We start from the raw sequence: 18,308 nt of genomic DNA, 5'->3' as shown, positions 1-18,308 counted from the left end.
ACCGCAGGCTTTTGGGCAGGCACGGCACCTGGACGTGGTCAAGCTGCCGATTGCTAAGGAGGAGTTGACCCCCAAGGAATGTCTGGGGATAGTGTGGCGGTCCAACAGCCTGTGGGCCTCCCTGCTCCACATGGTGCTGAAGGCTGATGGGTCGTGGCTCCCCTTTGGTGGCTTTCACCGGTTAAATAACATCATCACGAATGACTACTTTCCCATCCTCCGTGTTCAAGACTTCTCTGTGCGGCTAGCGGCGCCTCCATTTTCTCCAAGTTGGATCTGGTGCGTGGTTATGAATAGGTACTTGTGTGCACACAGGACATGCCCCAGACCACGGTGATCTCCCCTTTTGAGGTTTTTAAGTTCCTGCGCATGCCCTATGGGTTGAAGGGTACTGCTCAGACCATCCAGAGGCTTACGGACTCTGTACTGCGGGACCTTACTTTTGTGTTTGTATATCTTGACGATATTCTGGTGGCCAGTTCTCTCGGCTAGTGAGCACCTGGAGCAACTGACACAGGTTTTCCGTTGTCTGGATGAGCACAGCCCAATAGTCGACCTGGCTAAGTGCCAGTTTGGGCTGCTGGTGATTGATTTCCTGGGTCATTGAATTTCACCACAAGGCGCAGTCCCATTGGCTTCAAAGGTGCAAGGGGTAGTTGATTTTCATTGCCCAGCCTCCGTAAAGGCGTTGCATGGCAAATTTTTACCATTTCCTCCCTCATGCTGCCCATCTTCTTCAGTTGCTTTATGGAGCTTTACAATCAAGACAAGCAAAGGACACGGTCGACTGGACTCCAGAAGGGGTTCAGGCTTTGGACGGGGCCAAGCACGCCCTGGCTAACGCAGCTCTTCTTGCCCATCCAGCACCTGGGTCTTCCATAACTTTGATGACTGATGCATCCGACATTGATGTTGGGGCTGTGGTCCCCCGGATATTCTTGCTTCTAAGTCGACAGCCACGGGCCTTAAGGTGGAGGAGGTGGGGGTGAAGGAGGGTGGGCCTGCCCTGCTCTGTGAGGCCTCTACCGGTTGTCCCCGTCCAGTGGTGCCTGTGGCCTGGTGTTGGTGTGTTTTCGACTCGGTGCACTCACTCTCGCACCCTGGGGTCTGGGCGTCTTTGAAGTTGTTGTTGACATTGGCTAAGTCATTAGGGGCTACGGTACCCCGTACAACGGCATATCATCCTCAGGCTAACAGCTTGTGTGAACGGTTCCACTGGTCCCTCAAGGCGGTGCCTTGAGACGCGCTCTCAGACGGCAACTGGGTGGACAGTTTACCGTGGGTCATGCTGGGGCTTCGTTAAACCCCAAAGGAGGACCTCAACGCCTTGCCCGCCGAGCTGGTTCTCAGCCAGCTGCTCAGGGTCCCAGGAGAGTTTTTGCCTGATCGATCCGCTCCCCCTCCCTGTCTGAATGCATTTCCCGCTGGGCCACCCCGCCCCCTGTTTCTGGGCTCTGATCACAACTGCAGTTTTGTGCTCAACCTGAGCGGATGTAGGGAGTCTGTATCAGTGGACCGGCTGAAACTAGCACACAAGGTGGCTGGTGAAATTCTTCTTCCTCCCCAGGGGTTCCCCGCCGTGGTCACCCTCCCTCTCATGGGACTTGGGACTGGGGGTGTGGTTTAAGCCGGGGTTATATCTGCACCCAGAAGTTCACTGTTTGTAGTTTTGTGGTTGGAGCTCATTGATTAAAATTGGACTCATCCATGACTCCCCAGGCTCCATCATCATTTCCTTGCTGAGCACCACTATGGTACATATCAACATTGATCTTTTGTGGCATGATGTTGCCCTGGGGAGAATGTATGCATCAGCTCATCACCCCAGCTCATCACTCCAAACAGTTGCAATGCAACCATGATGCATTGTCAGGAAAAGCATTGATACTGAATGGGAATTGATGTCTGTGGAGGTTCTCAGTCATCCAGGTCATGGTGAATTCTAGTCTAAATCTTCTTGCCTTGGCAACTGGACTTTAGTTTCTTCACTTGAAGACGATTCACCCCTCATATAACTGCCAGGTAAGTCACCTGTTAGTTATATTCAGAAACTCCCCATTGGTCATGAAAACTCAAGAAGCCTCTTGAATGAGGGGTGAAAAGTCTTCAAGTGAAGAAATTCAGGTCCAGCTGCCAAGACAAGAAGATTTCAACAAGAATGTGAATTGATATATTAAAGACTAAATGAAAAGGCACACACTTCTTTGATCCTACTCTGCTTTTAAACTGCTTAAGAAGAGTGGCAAAGTGAATTCGAGTGGTCTGTACTCAGGTGGCGAGGTGATGGTTGGTCAATCAAATATATGCAAAATACAAATTTAGCTAGTGCAGGATAAGCAGCAGAAGATAAACATAATATGATATTAAATTCTAGAAGAAATATATGCTGGTTTCTCTGCTAAAATTTCTATCTAACATCCTTAACAATATAAAAAAGGGGACGTTAAAATGCTTTTTATATGAGAGGCGTCATAAAACCCTTTTTGGCTTCAATTGGTAGCTAATTTTGTCTAAGAGAAAATTTGGTTAGTTGAGAAGAAAAGACAGAGTAGGCTTATTCTGAAGGCTCATCAGGTATTAGCCGTAAATTGCCTTTTAGTTGTTCCATGAAAATTACATTTTTTAAAAGGACCTGTATGCTCATAATTTGTAATTGACAGAAAATGTTAAGTGGTTAAAAATGCACTAGGACAAATGTAGGTCATGTAAATGTATTTTTCTCCTTTCTTTTCTGTTCAAAAGGTCTTCACTAGGGGAAGTAACGATATGGCTCAAAGAGATGGTCAGCAATAAAAGAAAAACGACAGCCATGGCAAAATGAAGATTTGAAGTACATGCTATAGATTTTATCTTAAGAGATCTGACAAGTTTATAAGGAAGCCAGATGATGGCAAATTTTAAAGTTGTCTCACATAAAATGAACAGATTAAATCCTCTTAAAAATACAAAAGGGGGGGTATCATGTCAAAAAAGAAACACTTGAAACCTCAGAATTGAGAACTGAAAGCAGTTTTCTATCACAGAATAAGCTGATCATTTTTGATTTACCAAAATCAAAGCATTATAGAAATATAACCTCGTGAGGAAGGACATCTCTCTCTCAAGGCAAAGATCACAAGTGGAAATACTCTAACATTAACTGCTTCAAATAAATCCTTCTTTATCATTGACAGACCTAGCATTTAATCAAAACTGCTTTTCATAAGCAGTGACCGAGGGGCGGTAAACGTTCAGCATTTAAGAAATAAATTCATCAATTGATTCATTATTAGCCTATATCAACTATAAAAATTGTAAAATTAGAATGTTTAACTAAATGAACCTGAGGTCAAAAATCAAAGAGCATGCATTATTTCATCCAGTGTGAGGCAGATAATAAAATTCTCAGATCATAAAAGCCATTAAATCCCCATCCTACAGCCATTGGGCAAATGGCTTTGGCTAATGTATTAAAATACATGATGACTTTGCTTAAGAGTTATGAAACCAGTGAGGCATTCACAGCCTCCCTCTATATTTGAATCATCAGGTGGTTGACAAAGAGTTCAAAAAGTTGTCTTGGGTCAAACTGGTGATCGCCAGACAGTGCATAACATGGAGGTGGAGCATTTAGTCAGGCTCTCAGTTTCTGATCAGGCCACATCTTCTTGATGCTCTCAGTCACAGTAGAGGATTCAAAGGGGCTAGATGCTGACTTCAAAAGACCAGTGCTGGCTTTGAACACCATGCCAGTTGCACAAATCATCAGCGACACATCACCATCCTCAAGGCACTCGTGGCACAAATTTTTGTCTCTCTTGGCGACAAATGAAACCATTGACAAAGTCATTGGATATAAGACAATGAGGTTACCAAGAAGTGGTAAAGCAACACTAAAGACCAAAAAACTGTCACCCTACCATGTGTGACTTTGGATCCTGTGGCATTATCAAAAAGTGAATAGAATGCTATTTTGATTTAGTTTGATATTTTTTCTATCAATATTTATTCAATAAAAGGAAAATGGAGCTAAAGAGTTCAAAATCAGAGAAAATAGACAATGCTATTAATGTGGTTTCAGTTACATGATCCAATTATCTATGAACACGTAAGGGGCTTCCTAGTGGGTCAAAGCATTCATTAATCAATACATGACTCAACTGGTTGAAATTGAAGCCAAGTGTTTTTGAAGCCAAAATAGCAATAACTTTTGATTCACTGTGAATTAAGCATCGGGTGGTTGAAGAAGACCAAAAATGAAAGGGTGAATTTGAGCTTGGAAAATTTTGATATAATTTGTATATCATTTCATACATCTAAAGTCGAAAATATATAACATCCAATACACAATTAGAATAAAAATCAAAGAGGCAGGCAGACAGACAAACAACAGACCAATCGTCCTAATTGCTTTGTAAATTACATTTAAAAGAGCTGGTTGAGATTACATGTAACACCTATAAGAGCCATATGCTAGATTTGTGTGTGACTAAGAGTTTTGAAAATTAAAGTACCATTTTACAGGAAATGTATCCTGTGATGTCGCAAATGTAAAAGGTTATCTTAAAAATGAGTGAATGACTCGTCCTCTGTGTTCTCGTTACAGAAAGTGATTGTCATTTTATGCTATGTAAAGCAGTGATAAAACTATACTATGGATGCGCATGATTCATTTTATGCTTCGCATGAATGTGATACAGATAGTCACGATACACAGAAATGTAATATTCAGACTTTCTAAAGGTGTAGCATACAAAACAGCCATTATAATGCAACCATCCATCTTATTCACTCACTGACAATAAACGCGTCAATTTTGTTATGTGAAAGTACCATCTGCAGAGACCCAGACAGCCTCTAAACTGATATCCATTCAGACAAACTACAGCAAACATCCAAAACATGCTGTACTATTTTTATAATAGTCACTTGACATTTATCACAAATCAGTTTTATGTCTCCTGCAATGACTTGGGATCGAATTTATTATCTGGTTTCTTAAAAGATAAATGCTACCAGGGATAAACAAATAATTTACCCAGCAGGAAAGGGGATGTAAACACCTGTTTCTAGAGCATCCTCAATACAATAAAGTGCTTAATACAAAACCACAATCCAGAGTGATGTTGAAAGGTGAAATCTTCACACATCTATTTAGTACTGAGCATCGTGGTGTTACTGATTTTACTGCAGACTTCCAATCTGTCTTGGGTGTTCAGACTGTGTCAGTAATGCATGGCTGCTGGGCAATTGAAACGCTTCATTAAAAAGCCTGCCCCTCCAAAGGACATCTGCAGCGGCAAATAAAATGTCAGACCAAATTTTTCATCAATGGATTAAACCTATGTAAGCTTGAATTAAACCAAATTAGATTTAAAAACGAGAAATAAATCAAAGTCAAATGAATGGAGGTGAGTGTTCTGTGAGCTGGCTGCAATACCATATAGATAAATGGTGTTGGGTTATCACTAGCTCTTTGTCTGCAGCACTCCATGCACTTTAGAGGAGATTGGGGCATTCTGGTTAGCTGTTATACAGACCAACACACTATATTTCTATTTATTTGTGTAGAAAATATGTGGCTGTGGAGACTGACCTCTACCATTCTTTCATCTAGCCTGATCTGAAGGACCATTTGAGTTCTGCAGCCTCTCAAGATTAAAGGATCTATTCTCCCTGGCCATAGAAAGGCTGTTTATTCCTCTACAATGGACGCCTAGGTGCTTTTAAGAGTATATTTCATGCTGGCATTGGTGCTTTTTGTACAATGGGTCGCATCAGGGTTACAGTGTGCTGGCCGTGGAGATAAACTGAGAATCAATCATGCAGTGTCCTCTAATTTTTACCACAATCCTTTATCGGTTTCTAACAACACACGCACACAGACACACAAGCACAAACGCACAGTCATACACAGTTTGCAAAGACAAGTTTCTCTTCATCTGACGTTTGAGTGTCTTCAGAAAAGAATCAATTTTACTCTATAGATCATTATAGTCTATAGTCTAGTACTACAGAGTGACGACGGACTGCAAGACATGCATGTTACTCAGTTGGACAACAAACACAAAGGAAAAGCAGAAGATTTTACTCACAATTGTGTGATAAGCCTAAGTTTGGGTATCATTCAGGGTTAGTGACACAGACACCATCATCTTGTCTCCATCACCTTGCAGCGTTAGATCCTTGGCCATGTCATTGTATTCAAAGACATCCACAATCCCACAATATCCGTCCCAAATCAGAGGCCTTTCAACACCACGAAATAAGTTGTCTCTTTGGACATACAGATTGCTGGATCCCCAGCAAAAAATGCATCGCGCTTGAGGTGAAAAGGCAAAACAGTGTGGTTCTTTGTCAAACTTCAACCATTATTCTGTCTCTGTCTTTGGAGTCTGTAAGTTTGCATTGATCTTAAACTATTGTTGCAGCATTGAATATTTGTGAACAGTCTGCGAATAGATGAAACAATTTGCACAAATATTTTCAAAAATATTACACAATTATATATATATATATATATATATATATATATATATATATATGTGTGTGTGTGTGTGTGTATAAAATGCTACAATTAAAATCATTTTAACCCCAGACTAAAAAGACATTAGAGATGACATTAGAGACATTAGAAAGAGAAGATAAAAAATAAAAATATAAAAACTAATTTGAGTTGTTTTGACAACCGAAGGTGACTTAACTTTGAAGCCGAAATGAAAATAATAACTCTTTTAAAACATGCAAATGGTAAGTATTATTCAACCCCGAGCTTTAATACTTGGAAGATCTCTTAGGTTTTATAATTTTTGACAAAATGTTGTTCAGAAGTGCTGACAAGCTTCTTACACCTCTCAATTTGTAATGTTTGTCTTTGGCGCTGCAATGGATTCCGTGCTGCAAATGCCCTCTTTAGATCCCACAAATTTTTAGTTGGATTTAAAGCTGGTAACTTGAGAAGGCCACCACTTCACATTGCAGGGTCTTTATCTTTGTTTGACTTTGAATTGATGGAAAAAGTTATGATCACCAAGGTCTAGTTTGTCAACAGAGGGCATCGCATTCCTCTTCAAAATTGGATTCCTGGGAATCCACAATGCTCGATGCACTATCATGAATTGCATTTACTACAGCAGAAAAAGAGCCCCACCTCTTCAGTGGCTCGACTTCTTGCTTGACCCTGGGTATGGTATACTGCTGTTCATCAGCCTGGTCTCTTGCTTTCCAGACAAACCACTGGTACATTTATCCAAACAGTTCCAGTTTGGTTTCCATACAACCGTCTCCCAAAATTCTTTCGCCCAATTAGCCAAATACAGGCGATACAGGGCTTTAGCCAAAATTCTCCTGCTATATTCAAGTTGACTTTTGGTCAACCTTGTGGTTAGGAGTAGAGCACATCTTGGAGTCCAGCCATGAGGTCCTTGTGAATTCAGTACAAATCATGCATTTGCCAATGAAGCTGACAAAGTACCAGCCTTCACCAGGTCATAGTGTAGGAGTCTTGCCGTCACACAAGGCTTTTTCTTGTCCTGACTAAGTTGATTACATTTTAGACTTTCTTCCATGGCGAGGAACTTTGTGGCTGTTGCAAGACTATTAAACGTCCCGATAATGCCCCAAATAATGTCTCCTATAATTTTTAATTTTTTTTGGAGTCTAATTCTACCCAAGATGCTTCAAGCGTAATAAAATAATCTCCCTTCTCAGCTTTTATGAAATCTCCTTTGTCTTTCCCATGATTGTAACTCACCTTGAATGCCTTCATGGCTGGAATTTGTATATGCATAACGGTTGAAGCAAATTATGGATCATTACTATGTTCCTAAAGGCTTAATTATGTTTCACTTTAAAAAACTTTTTCCCATCAAAAAACTTTTAGACAGCTTTAAAAGCAACAATATTAGAACAGGTTTGAATTGTGATATGGCTGTCTGAACAAAATGTAATGTTACACACAAATACTTCATTATGCATTTTCTCTGGTGATTTTATGTATTACTCAACACATAAAGAAGTCATCCAAAGCACAGTCTTAATTTACACATTGATAAATCCTAGGGATAGAGAATTGGAGGGTGGGAGGCTTAGACCAGACTGAACAGTCTAGGTTTGATTCCCGTGCTCCTCCTGTCCTGAGGATTGTTGTTGAGCTAGACACTGAACACCATACTGCTCTCCTTGTGCTTCTCCATAACTGCCTTCTGCTCAAGTTTCATCCATGATAAGATCAATTCAAATTGTGCTGTTCTTGCACTGTATGTATAACTGAATGACAATAAAGGTCTTTGTTCTTCTTAAAAACACCTGAACTCAGACACAACACAGAATTGTCAGTGCATCTTCTGTTTTTCATTGTTGCTTGTTTTCCAACTCAGTAACATGCATGTCCTACCATCTGTGTACACCCCTTTAGTAACTAGACTGTAATGAACCACAGAGTAAAATGGATTGTATTTTGAAGACACTAAAACATCAGAAGAAGAGTCTCTTCTCTTTGCAAACTGTGTATGTGTGTCTGTATGTGTGTGCGTGTGGGTGTGTGTGTGTATTAAGTTTGATTTCGATTGATTTTAAAAAAACATGGTACTGATCAACTGCGTTGACAATTATCATGTTGTTTGGAGACAAACCGCAATGATAAAATGCATTTCCAACCTAGAATAAATTTGATTCACTCAAATCACTTGATTTAAATGGAATAATTTTTTGATTTCTTTTCCAAAATGAAAAAGCACATTTTCTGTAAAGAAACTTGATTATGAAAGCACCATCAAGTAATATTGAATAGATTCAACTGAAGAGGGGTGTGTTGCCTTCAAAAATGTTGTTTTGTGTTTGTTTCAACACATTCCTGGTTGTTTGTGGTTGAGTCAACTTAGTATCACTGCACCTGGTCTTGCGTGTTTTCAGGCGCACCAAAAAAAAAGTATTCACGGTGGCAGTAGATGTGACTATACTTTTCCAAGCATTCTAACTGTTCCACCCACACTACAGTTAAGTTCCAGTCACTTCATCACAAATTGTCTTTTAATCTGTAAAAATGCAGACTCCATATGACAAGAAGCAATCCTGGATGTAAAATGGCACAATCATACACGTCAGTTTTGTGCATTAGCTTGTAATTTACAGTCAGCAATAAGCTGCATAAAAGCTTTGTTTCATCATTGGTTGATGGATTCCTCAAGCATGCAGTCACCAGGCAAAGAACGAATGCCAAAAAAACAGCAACTCAGCCGTAGAGTCATCCAGCACTATTGTGTTATTTGATATTTGAACGCAGATGCACACTAAGTACCGATATTCATAAAACAACCCAACCCTTATTACAGAATTAAACAATCCAAAAACAAATAAATATGAATCCTGAATATCACTGCAACATGTTATTTAAAACTGAAATCATTGGACAGACTCCTGATTAATGAACAAAAAGTGACCATTCTGAAATACTATTAAACATTCATTGACTAATGATTAATACCTTAGAAATGCATATATGTTACAATAAAGGTATCAGTCAAATTTGAAGACATAGTACAGTACTGGTTAAAATTTGGCTGTTACAAAAGATTCAGTTTCAACTCTGATAATTCAGAGTGGGTTGCACTATTGCAAAGCTACCTCATATTTTTTTTTACTGAGGATCATCTATTTGTCTACATTATGCAATTTGACATGCTTTTCACAAAATATAAATAAATAAAAATAAAATAAAAGATCAACAAGTATAAATGACTTGGCATTTCTGGGCCATTAGAGGTTTCACTTCTGAGAAGTCATAATTATAATTTATCTAATATAAAAACAATTTAAGATTATTTCATCTGACATGTTTATGTTCTTTTGGGTTTAATAGTCCTATCCGGCATAGACCAATTAGCCAGTCAACGGACCATTTAAGGTCTGATTAGTCTCAGACGAGCCTCTAATTTGATATGCATGTGAACCTAAAACTACACGGCTGATCAAATTAGGCAGGGGGATAAGATGCCCGTCTGTTATGAAAACCATTAGAACGGGATTCTGCGTCTCTGTGGTTGAACCTTTTTCATTCACACCAAATTAAAAAAAAAAAAAAAAAAAAAAAAAAAAACACCCCCCCACCTCAAAAAAACAAAAACAAAACCCAAACAAAAGGCAAACAGACAAAGAAATGCACGAGGCAAATCCAATGAAAACTCTTGGCTTTCATTATGCACTACCTTCCCATTTTCTTACCTTATCAGGGTTCTCGTCTATCCATTTTTTTACTGTCTTCAGGGCAATGTCAGCTGCAGGCTCATTGGGAAATCCTAAGGAAAGAAAAAACAAACAAACAAAAACCTTGTCAATGAGAGCGGAATATATGCAGATGCCGGAGGGAGGCAAACATAGAATAACACCATAATCAATGTGAGGCACAAACACTATATGAGGAGAACTAGTTTTAATAAAGGGCACTGTTGTGAACTATAATCAACTATAACGGTTATGCAAACGAAATTAATGCTGTATTGGAATAAGACATAGTGTAGACAACACAAACTCTGAACGGATTAATTTTTAATAAGGCGTACAAAGGAAATACTATTTTGGAAGTTGATCTCGAAATCATTTGCTGCCACTGTAGAGGAGTTTTCTATATCCCACACTTAAAAGAGAGCTATTGACTACAAAAGCCCTTGGGCCAGTTGAGCTAAAGCTGGAGAGTATATACAGTATGCCATTACCAAAACTGCTGACAATCTGAAAACCTTTCAAAGACAAGTGTTTCACTTGTCTTCATTCAAAATAATTAGAGTTGAACCCAGTCTACTGTGCTTGTCATAAAGAAACATTCTGCTGGTCTATGCCTTCAGTGAAAACCAATCAGAATGTCAGATGCAGAAATGAAACAAGCGGAAATACAAAGCATTAAACATTTCTTATTACTTTAGATCAGTAGTTTTAATGTTTGGTGATATTTCTCTTGTGTAAAAAGCAGGATTAGGAAAGCTTTGGAGAGATCAACTACAGCACTTGGACAATCTTTGTTGGAAAGGGCAGCACAAGAAAGAGGCCAAAGGTTTTATGTGATCATGAAACTGCAACCTATTGATATGAGAGAAAGAATGTAAGACAGGGCCCGCTGGTTACTTTTCCTATCATTGTGATATGTGAATGCTGCAAGCAAGAAATAACATCTTCTGTCTCCGTAGCAGATGACTAAAGGGTATTCAGAGCCACTATCTCATCATTTACTATATCAGGTTGGTACAGATTGAGGCTGTCTAGCCAACATTGGCCTGTCAAGTTAAATGCATTTCCACAAGATGCATGTGATTTTTAAGGCTATGTAAATCCTCATAAATACCACCAAACACCAAGACACACAGCTTGAGAAACACAGATGTAGCTTACCAGCACTAACAGAGAAATCAGTGAAAAATTATGCAAGGAAAGAAGTGGTTTGGAGCGCGAGCATATGATTGCCGGTGCAACTACATTGTCTTGGCCTTTTAATGAAATCAGTCATCTGAACATGTGAATCCCCGTCACCCCTGAAAAAATACAAAAACCAAAATAAACGAACAGAGGGGAAAAAAAGAAAAAGAAAATTGTTTGACCAAGTTTTGGTTGAGATGCTAAATGCATCCTTTTTTGAGCCGGGTATAAAAAAGGGAGAAGCAGAAGAGTGTTAGAGAGGTGAAGAAAAGTATCAAATGTGCATCAAAAGCAGTTGACACACTGTCATAGTTCAAAAGGAGTCCTCATCACAAAATAGAAACAGAAGCTGTGAGCCCAGGGTCTGAGTTTTCAAAATTAAACAAAGTAGTTTCAAAGGAGCATAGCTTTTATTTTATTCTTTGGGAATTACTGCTACTCATGAAACTAAAAGAAATAACATATTTGAGTGAGAACTCAGACTGAACTCATTTTGTTCAGTTTTAAAAGCCAGCCAGCACATCATTCCGAAACCTTTTAATGGGGTACAGGGTCTCATATTTTCAGTCATTTTCACTCTGGAATCCAGATTTTTGAGCCGGGCAAAATGTCCCGCCTCAACAGCTGACTGCTATTGATGACTGTCTTTCCGACATCCTCTGTTCCACAATGCCTTAAAGGAATAGCTGAATTACAGAGATGAGGGAAGAGGGGATGAGGTGCTGCTCATTTCCTAGGAGCAGAATGTGAGTTGCATTCAAGCACTTAGTGACAGCTTGCCTGTTCTAAGCTGTGTTAGGCAGCATCTGTAGACAGTGCATGGCCCATTCACATCTTCACTCTTATAACCCTGCCCTCAAGAGCTTTTGTACTCAGAATGTAAGCCAGCATGCCAAATCACTTTGCAGGCCACAGGAGTACTTTGTCTCCCAAATGCACTTAACCTTTTCAGCCATATCACTTTGTCTGCTGATGCTTCCTTTTTTAAATTTGTTTCCACATAAATGTAGGTGAACCAACATTGCAAATATAACATGAAATATCTCATTAACTAGCCAAGACACACATACAGGGACAAACAGAGGAAGATGAATAATAAAGATCCCCGACTGGAACCAGCTGACTGGTCATATTCATGTTCCCTCAATGTGCTCCTTCAGGGGATAAAAGTCAGTGGGTTTGAGAAAAAAAAATGAATGCTTAAATATCAAAATTTAAAGACATTCAAGTCACCAGCGGTGTTTGGATGGTACAGTTAATCTCTTGTGATGATTCATTCATTCATTCATTCATTCATTATATATATATAGCACTTCCTGCATTCAGGGTAGAAGGCCTGCTGGAGTCTATCCCAGCTGTCGTTGGCGATAGGCAGGGTTCACCCTGGACTGGTTGCCAGTCTATCACAGAGCCACGGTTATTTAACCGTATGGCCGATACAGGACCTTCAGCTAACCTATTTGACGGTTTTGGGCTGTGGGAGGAAACCAGAGAAAACCCATCCAGACACAGGGAGGACATATAAACTCCCTTTTGAAAGAGCCCCTGCTAGAATCAAACCAGGGGCCTTCTTCCTGTGAGCCACTGAGCCACCCAAGCCAACTCGTGATGAGTTTCTACAAACACTCTACTGATTTGAGAGCTATTTGTAGTAAACATGACAGAGGTAGCAATAAAGAAGTTAGCCACACCAAAAGAGGTAAGCTTTTCCATTGAAAAATATAGTTGGAAAAAAGAAAATGTATCACATCAATCATAACTTATCACCTTTACAGGATTCACTAATAGTATTTAATATTGTGGAAAATTGTTCTTCCATTTTTAACCAATTGTGTATGAGCCATGAGCAGTGGGCAGCCCCTAGGGGTTGCCGGTAAAACAGGTCAATGTCTTCCTGTGATTGGATTGTTCTTCAATAGGTTAGGCAGAGCTCAGGAACCAAACAAAGGACATTTTTGGTTCCAAGACAGACACTATGACCTGCTGCCCCTTAATTTTGTTTTTGGACCTCTCTGTTTTGCTCTCTGAGACAGCGGGATCATCTATCTTTAAAATAGATACATTTATTCAACCTTAGGTATCTCTTGACTCCTGACACCTGTGGAATCCTGTTTACCAGAAGAGTCACAGGACCATTAGTAAGACAGGTAGTCCAGCCCATCTACTTGTGATGTTTAGAAAATAATTGATTAAGCTGACAATGTTGTGTACCCTATCACATCCCAAAAAGTTTATTTTTGCATCTTCCTCTTCAGCACCTCTTCCTCTTTTGCCCCATTTGCTATGTGGAGTGTTCAGTGAAAGCTAATCTGTCAGGAGGTGGAGAACTGGTGTCAGGTGCAGCAATTGTGTGCCCTCCAGGGTCCCTGTGTTGCTTGACTTGGTTCTGTCCTATGTTGGGAATATGGTTGGCTCAGAGAGATTTGTCTTTGTAAGGTGTACTGATGGGATATGTGCCATGCCATGCCGCCACTGAGGACTCCAATGCAGTGCAGTGTTATTTCAGCTCAAGCCTCCTCTACTTAATCACTGAACAAAACACAGCATATAGGTGAGTGGATGACTAGCCATAACATGTATCATTTAAATGAAATAAGGCACAGTTTGCTAAGCAATTGAAAGTCCAGTGATTAGTTAAAGTGATATTACATGCCCTATGGGAAAAGTGACCAAAAAAATCATCATTCATCATTTGATAATACTAATACTAATAATGTATTTGATAATACATCATTTTAAATACTATGTGAGCTTCTGCACAGACAACATCATCCCCACCAAGACAGTGCAATGTTTTCTTTTTCCTCTTCCCTCAGCCGCAGGGAATCTTCAATCTTTGTAGTTACAATTAACAGTTAAGACAATTCATATCTCATTGTATTTCTTATTCTTCCTCCTTTCTACTATTATCTATTACTGTTATGCTTTTTACTTGAAACTCTGGCACAACAATTTCATTCGGGATTAATAAAGTTGTTCTCATCTCTCATCTCATAAAATAAAACAAACAAAAAAACCAAAAACAAAACAACAGCAACTCTTTAAATCTAGTGACAGGCAGTTGAAAAATGAGTTATTGATAAATTATCAGAGATTTAATGTCGGTTGAATGAGCTGTGGCAAAACAACAAGCAACGGCATTGACAATACTTTATGAAAATGACAAAAGTTATGGAAAACATTGCTCTGACAGATTTCATTGTGACTGTGCCCACACCAAAAAGGTTATGGATTGATGGATTCTGTAAATTCTGATTCTGATGCATGTTTCATATTACACACACAATCACACGCACACTCACACACACCCACACACACTCACACACACACACACACACACACACACACACACACATATACATATATATATGTATATATGCGCCCAATCTTTCTGAGAGGGGATTTGTACTTCATAACAAAGATAAAACATTGCCTTTTCCATGCGGGCATGGCAACTCTTTCATATCATAAATTTACAGTTAACTTTCTCAACAAACTTGTATAGCTAAGGTGTTTTCTTCTGGTGAAAAGGAGTGAGAAGTAAGCCTGCATCACCTGATAAGTGAGTGGGAACAAGTGAGCGAGTTGAAAATGTTGGCAGTATGATACATTGCCATTCTTTGTTTGCAAATATATAGGGAACTGCATGCACATACTGCAGACCACAACAGTTTTGTTTTTTCCTGAGTGAGCTTATATTGAGGCTACTACAACACACTTTTGAGGCTACATACAATCTAGTGGTATTCGTTTGTGGAATTGTGTTGTCCCAGCTGGCTAAATACAAAGCAAAAAAAAAAAAAAAAAACGTATAACAAAACAAACAATCCAAGTAAAAAGAAAAAAAAAACATTTCATTTTTCCCAATCTTCACTCAGGTCAGTTATCATTGGTCAAGGTCATGTCTCAACATGTCATTAAATTCATTTTGATGAGCTGTCTACCTTGAAGCAGCACATCGCCTAGGGCTGAAGTATTGGGCATTTGTAAATTCACCACAGGCATTGCAAGAGGAAAACATAACAAGTCTTCCCAAAAGTAAAAGATAACACTAAGATCACCAAATGCTAAAGTTTCTCTTCTCTTCAGAGGTACTTAACTAACGTTTGAATAGAGAGCTTGGTATTCTGTTTGTAAAATAGCTTTTAGATACTATCATTATGAAACATGAATTAACTTTTGCATGTGCTTTCAACTTTTATCAACAATTTGACATCACCTTGGAATATTTTCAGTAAGCAGATAATAGTTACAGAATAACCATGCGGTGTAACATATAAGCTTCAGGAGAAAAACATTTGCAGCACAGATGAGAGTTGCTCAAGTTGTAGGCAGTAGTGGCGTGTGTTCATCTGGGGGGGGTTGTCACCCCATCAGGCCCCAAAGGACAAGTGAGGTGACCTGGGGTGGAGGACAGAATAGCGCCCCCAGGATTCCAGACACAAAAGTGTGGTTGTCCAATGGCCCAGGGCTCCTCTTTGCACCAACATTGGAACACAGCAGGACTATGACCATGACCGACTTTGCAGCCCACAGAAGGAGACAAAGAGGAATGGGAGGGCGATATGTGAGGAAGACAGACAGAAAAGGAGGTAGAAAGAAAGAGAGCAGCCTCTATGGCACAACAGATGATGACCTTCCTTGGAAACATTCCATTTAGGTGATGCCCTGCTATGTCCTACATTCTAAAATTAACATGTGGCATTTCACTTTTTAAAAAACATTCTGAAGACTGTATGATATGCAAAAGTTTAGGTCCTTGATAGACTTAGTTGCACATGTTACTTAGTTAACCACAGTACAGTCGATTAAATAAACTCCCCTCGGGGCTCTTGTTGAAAACACTGACTATTGTTCGACTCCTGTTCCCTCAGAGAAAACACTGCGACACGAGATTCCACATGTTGCTTCCATTTGTGTTCAATTTTTGAAGTGGGTGTTTTTTTTTTGTTTTTTTTTTTTTCTTTTTCGATATGCATGGTTTTGCTTGAGCAAATATCTCTGTATGTGGGCATACTTTTGTGACGGTCTCGCTCAGACTTATGTAGAAAAAAAAAACACTTCACATGACTGCAGGTTCTATGAGAGGTATGACAGGAGACAAAAGTAGAAAAAAAAGGAGAAAATGACCTCTCTAAGACTTGGTAGTTGTACTCTTGGCACTGATCTTGTGAGACATTGAGAGGTGTCTCCACCTTGGAAGGAATAATCCATTTAAACTCAGGCCACATGGCTGTGATTGATGTGCAAACAGGAGCAGCACTTAATAACCTCTATCATGCTGTGTGACCCTGTGGCCCACTGTGGGCACCAGTTTGTTTATGGGTGGTACCTCAGACACGCTATCCGTACAGAAATTCTGTTGTGGCTAATGGGCCGGACTGAAGGATTAGACTGTCAGCACAGTGCAAGCCCTCATTTTTCTTTCAAGCATTGAAGGTAGCTCCTGTGCACCCCTACTACATCTGACCTCCCTGTTCTGCCATCATCTGTCAATGGTGACTGAGTCTCCTGGAATATGGAAGTGTGTGAACGTGTGTCAATTAGAATTACCTCTCCTGACAAATCTTGCCACAAAGGCCTTGAATAGCTTGTTCCTTATTGCTTGCTGTTAAAATATTGTGAGCATGGGATTTATTATTCTATTACAGTTCGCATGGTTAAATGGGTCAGGCATTTGTGTGTGAGTGTGGTATCCGGGTGCATTAATGAAAACATACGTATCAAACACTTGCCACAAATTTACATCTACAGCTACATACACAGAGAGACCCCACAGAAGACAGACAAGGCAGACAAGATGTTGAGAAAACATGCTTTGGAAACACAATGAAACAGAAAAGATTTTTCACACAATGAAAAGATTTTGGTTATATTTCTGAAATGGAAGTTAATCTTAAAGGTTATAGAAAATTTATAAAAATCTCAAAATAACAGACAAGAATAAATCCTCTCCACCCCACCCCTTTTCATAGCAAGTTCTCAAGTGAATTAAAGAGGAGTCCTGAAGAGAAACATCACAGAACAATAGTAGTTCTTTTCAAAGTGCCTCCTCTATTTGTCCTCTGCTCCAGGAAGATCTTCAGTCTTAATCAGCTGCATTGTTCTGGTGAAATGCAGTTATGGGAAGTGCTAAGCTGTTTATTTATTGAACAGGCTTTAATTTCTCCCCTCTGCTACATGCTTGGCTCTGCAAAGCCTATCACTTTCATGTAAGGGGCTGCTGGAGTGGAGTGGTATGACGCGCTCCCACTGGCAATGCAGCACACCCCAATAGTGTCCTCATCAGAGTACAGCAAATGAGTGACCCTCTCCCACAAACATGTATTTAGGTTGCCGTTGCTTCTTCATAATGGAACCATTTTAATCCCAAATACCATATACTTACTTTGAAATTGACCTGCGTGTCACATTAATTTTGTAAAGTACCGATGCCCCAAAATACACTGCATGCTGTAGATAGATTTACTTGGAAAACAGGATAAAATATCAAAGTCAAAGAAGTAGCTTTTATTCAAATCGAAGCTAGAAAAATCAAAGACTATGTTTGCATAGATATAGGCAGAAAAAGGAGACAGTAAGAGAATAAAAAAAAATGTGAAAAAAGCACAATTAACAGTTAAGTAATGGACTATTTGAAATGAGCATCTGAGAGACAGCAGAAAACTGTTGTAGTTTTGGTTATAGGACAAAGTGTGATGTATTGGTCATGTTGTTTTGATACAAATTTAATGGTTTGATACTGAAACGCAAGGTGAGATTGTGGTAAATGGCAATTGCGCATCTCTGAGCGTTAAAGGTGGGGAGAATTAGATGTTTGCATAAATAGTGGTACAGCACTGAAGTACTCTGCTGTAATTATCTACCCCACCCTTACACCACCCTTCACGTAATTTGAAGTTGTTGTCATAGCATTACCCCTC

At 39.5% G+C, this 18,308-nt stretch overlaps 1 protein-coding gene across 3 annotated transcripts in view; it reads right to left on the bottom strand.

The window, feature by feature from the left end:
* The window catches only part of macrod2 (mono-ADP ribosylhydrolase 2), a 412,763-nt gene that overhangs the window by 91,500 nt on the left and 302,955 nt on the right, over window positions 1-18,308 (bottom strand). For all 3 annotated transcript variants that reach the window (XM_086167072.1, XM_086167081.1, XM_086167089.1), the window contains exon 8: window positions 10,201-10,274. In XM_086167072.1, coding sequence (XP_086023198.1) covers window positions 10,201-10,274 — 74 coding nt within the window. The remainder of the gene's footprint in view (window positions 1-10,200; window positions 10,275-18,308) is intronic.

Source organism: Fistularia commersonii, chromosome 2, assembly GCF_037954325.1.
Source record: "Fistularia commersonii isolate RoL2024-O1a breed Wild chromosome 2, RoL_Fcom_v1.0, whole genome shotgun sequence".
NCBI lineage: Eukaryota > Metazoa > Chordata > Actinopteri > Syngnathiformes > Fistulariidae > Fistularia > Fistularia commersonii.
The sequence above is the reverse complement of the archived record's forward strand: the minus strand, read 5'-3'. Positions and strand labels throughout refer to the sequence as shown.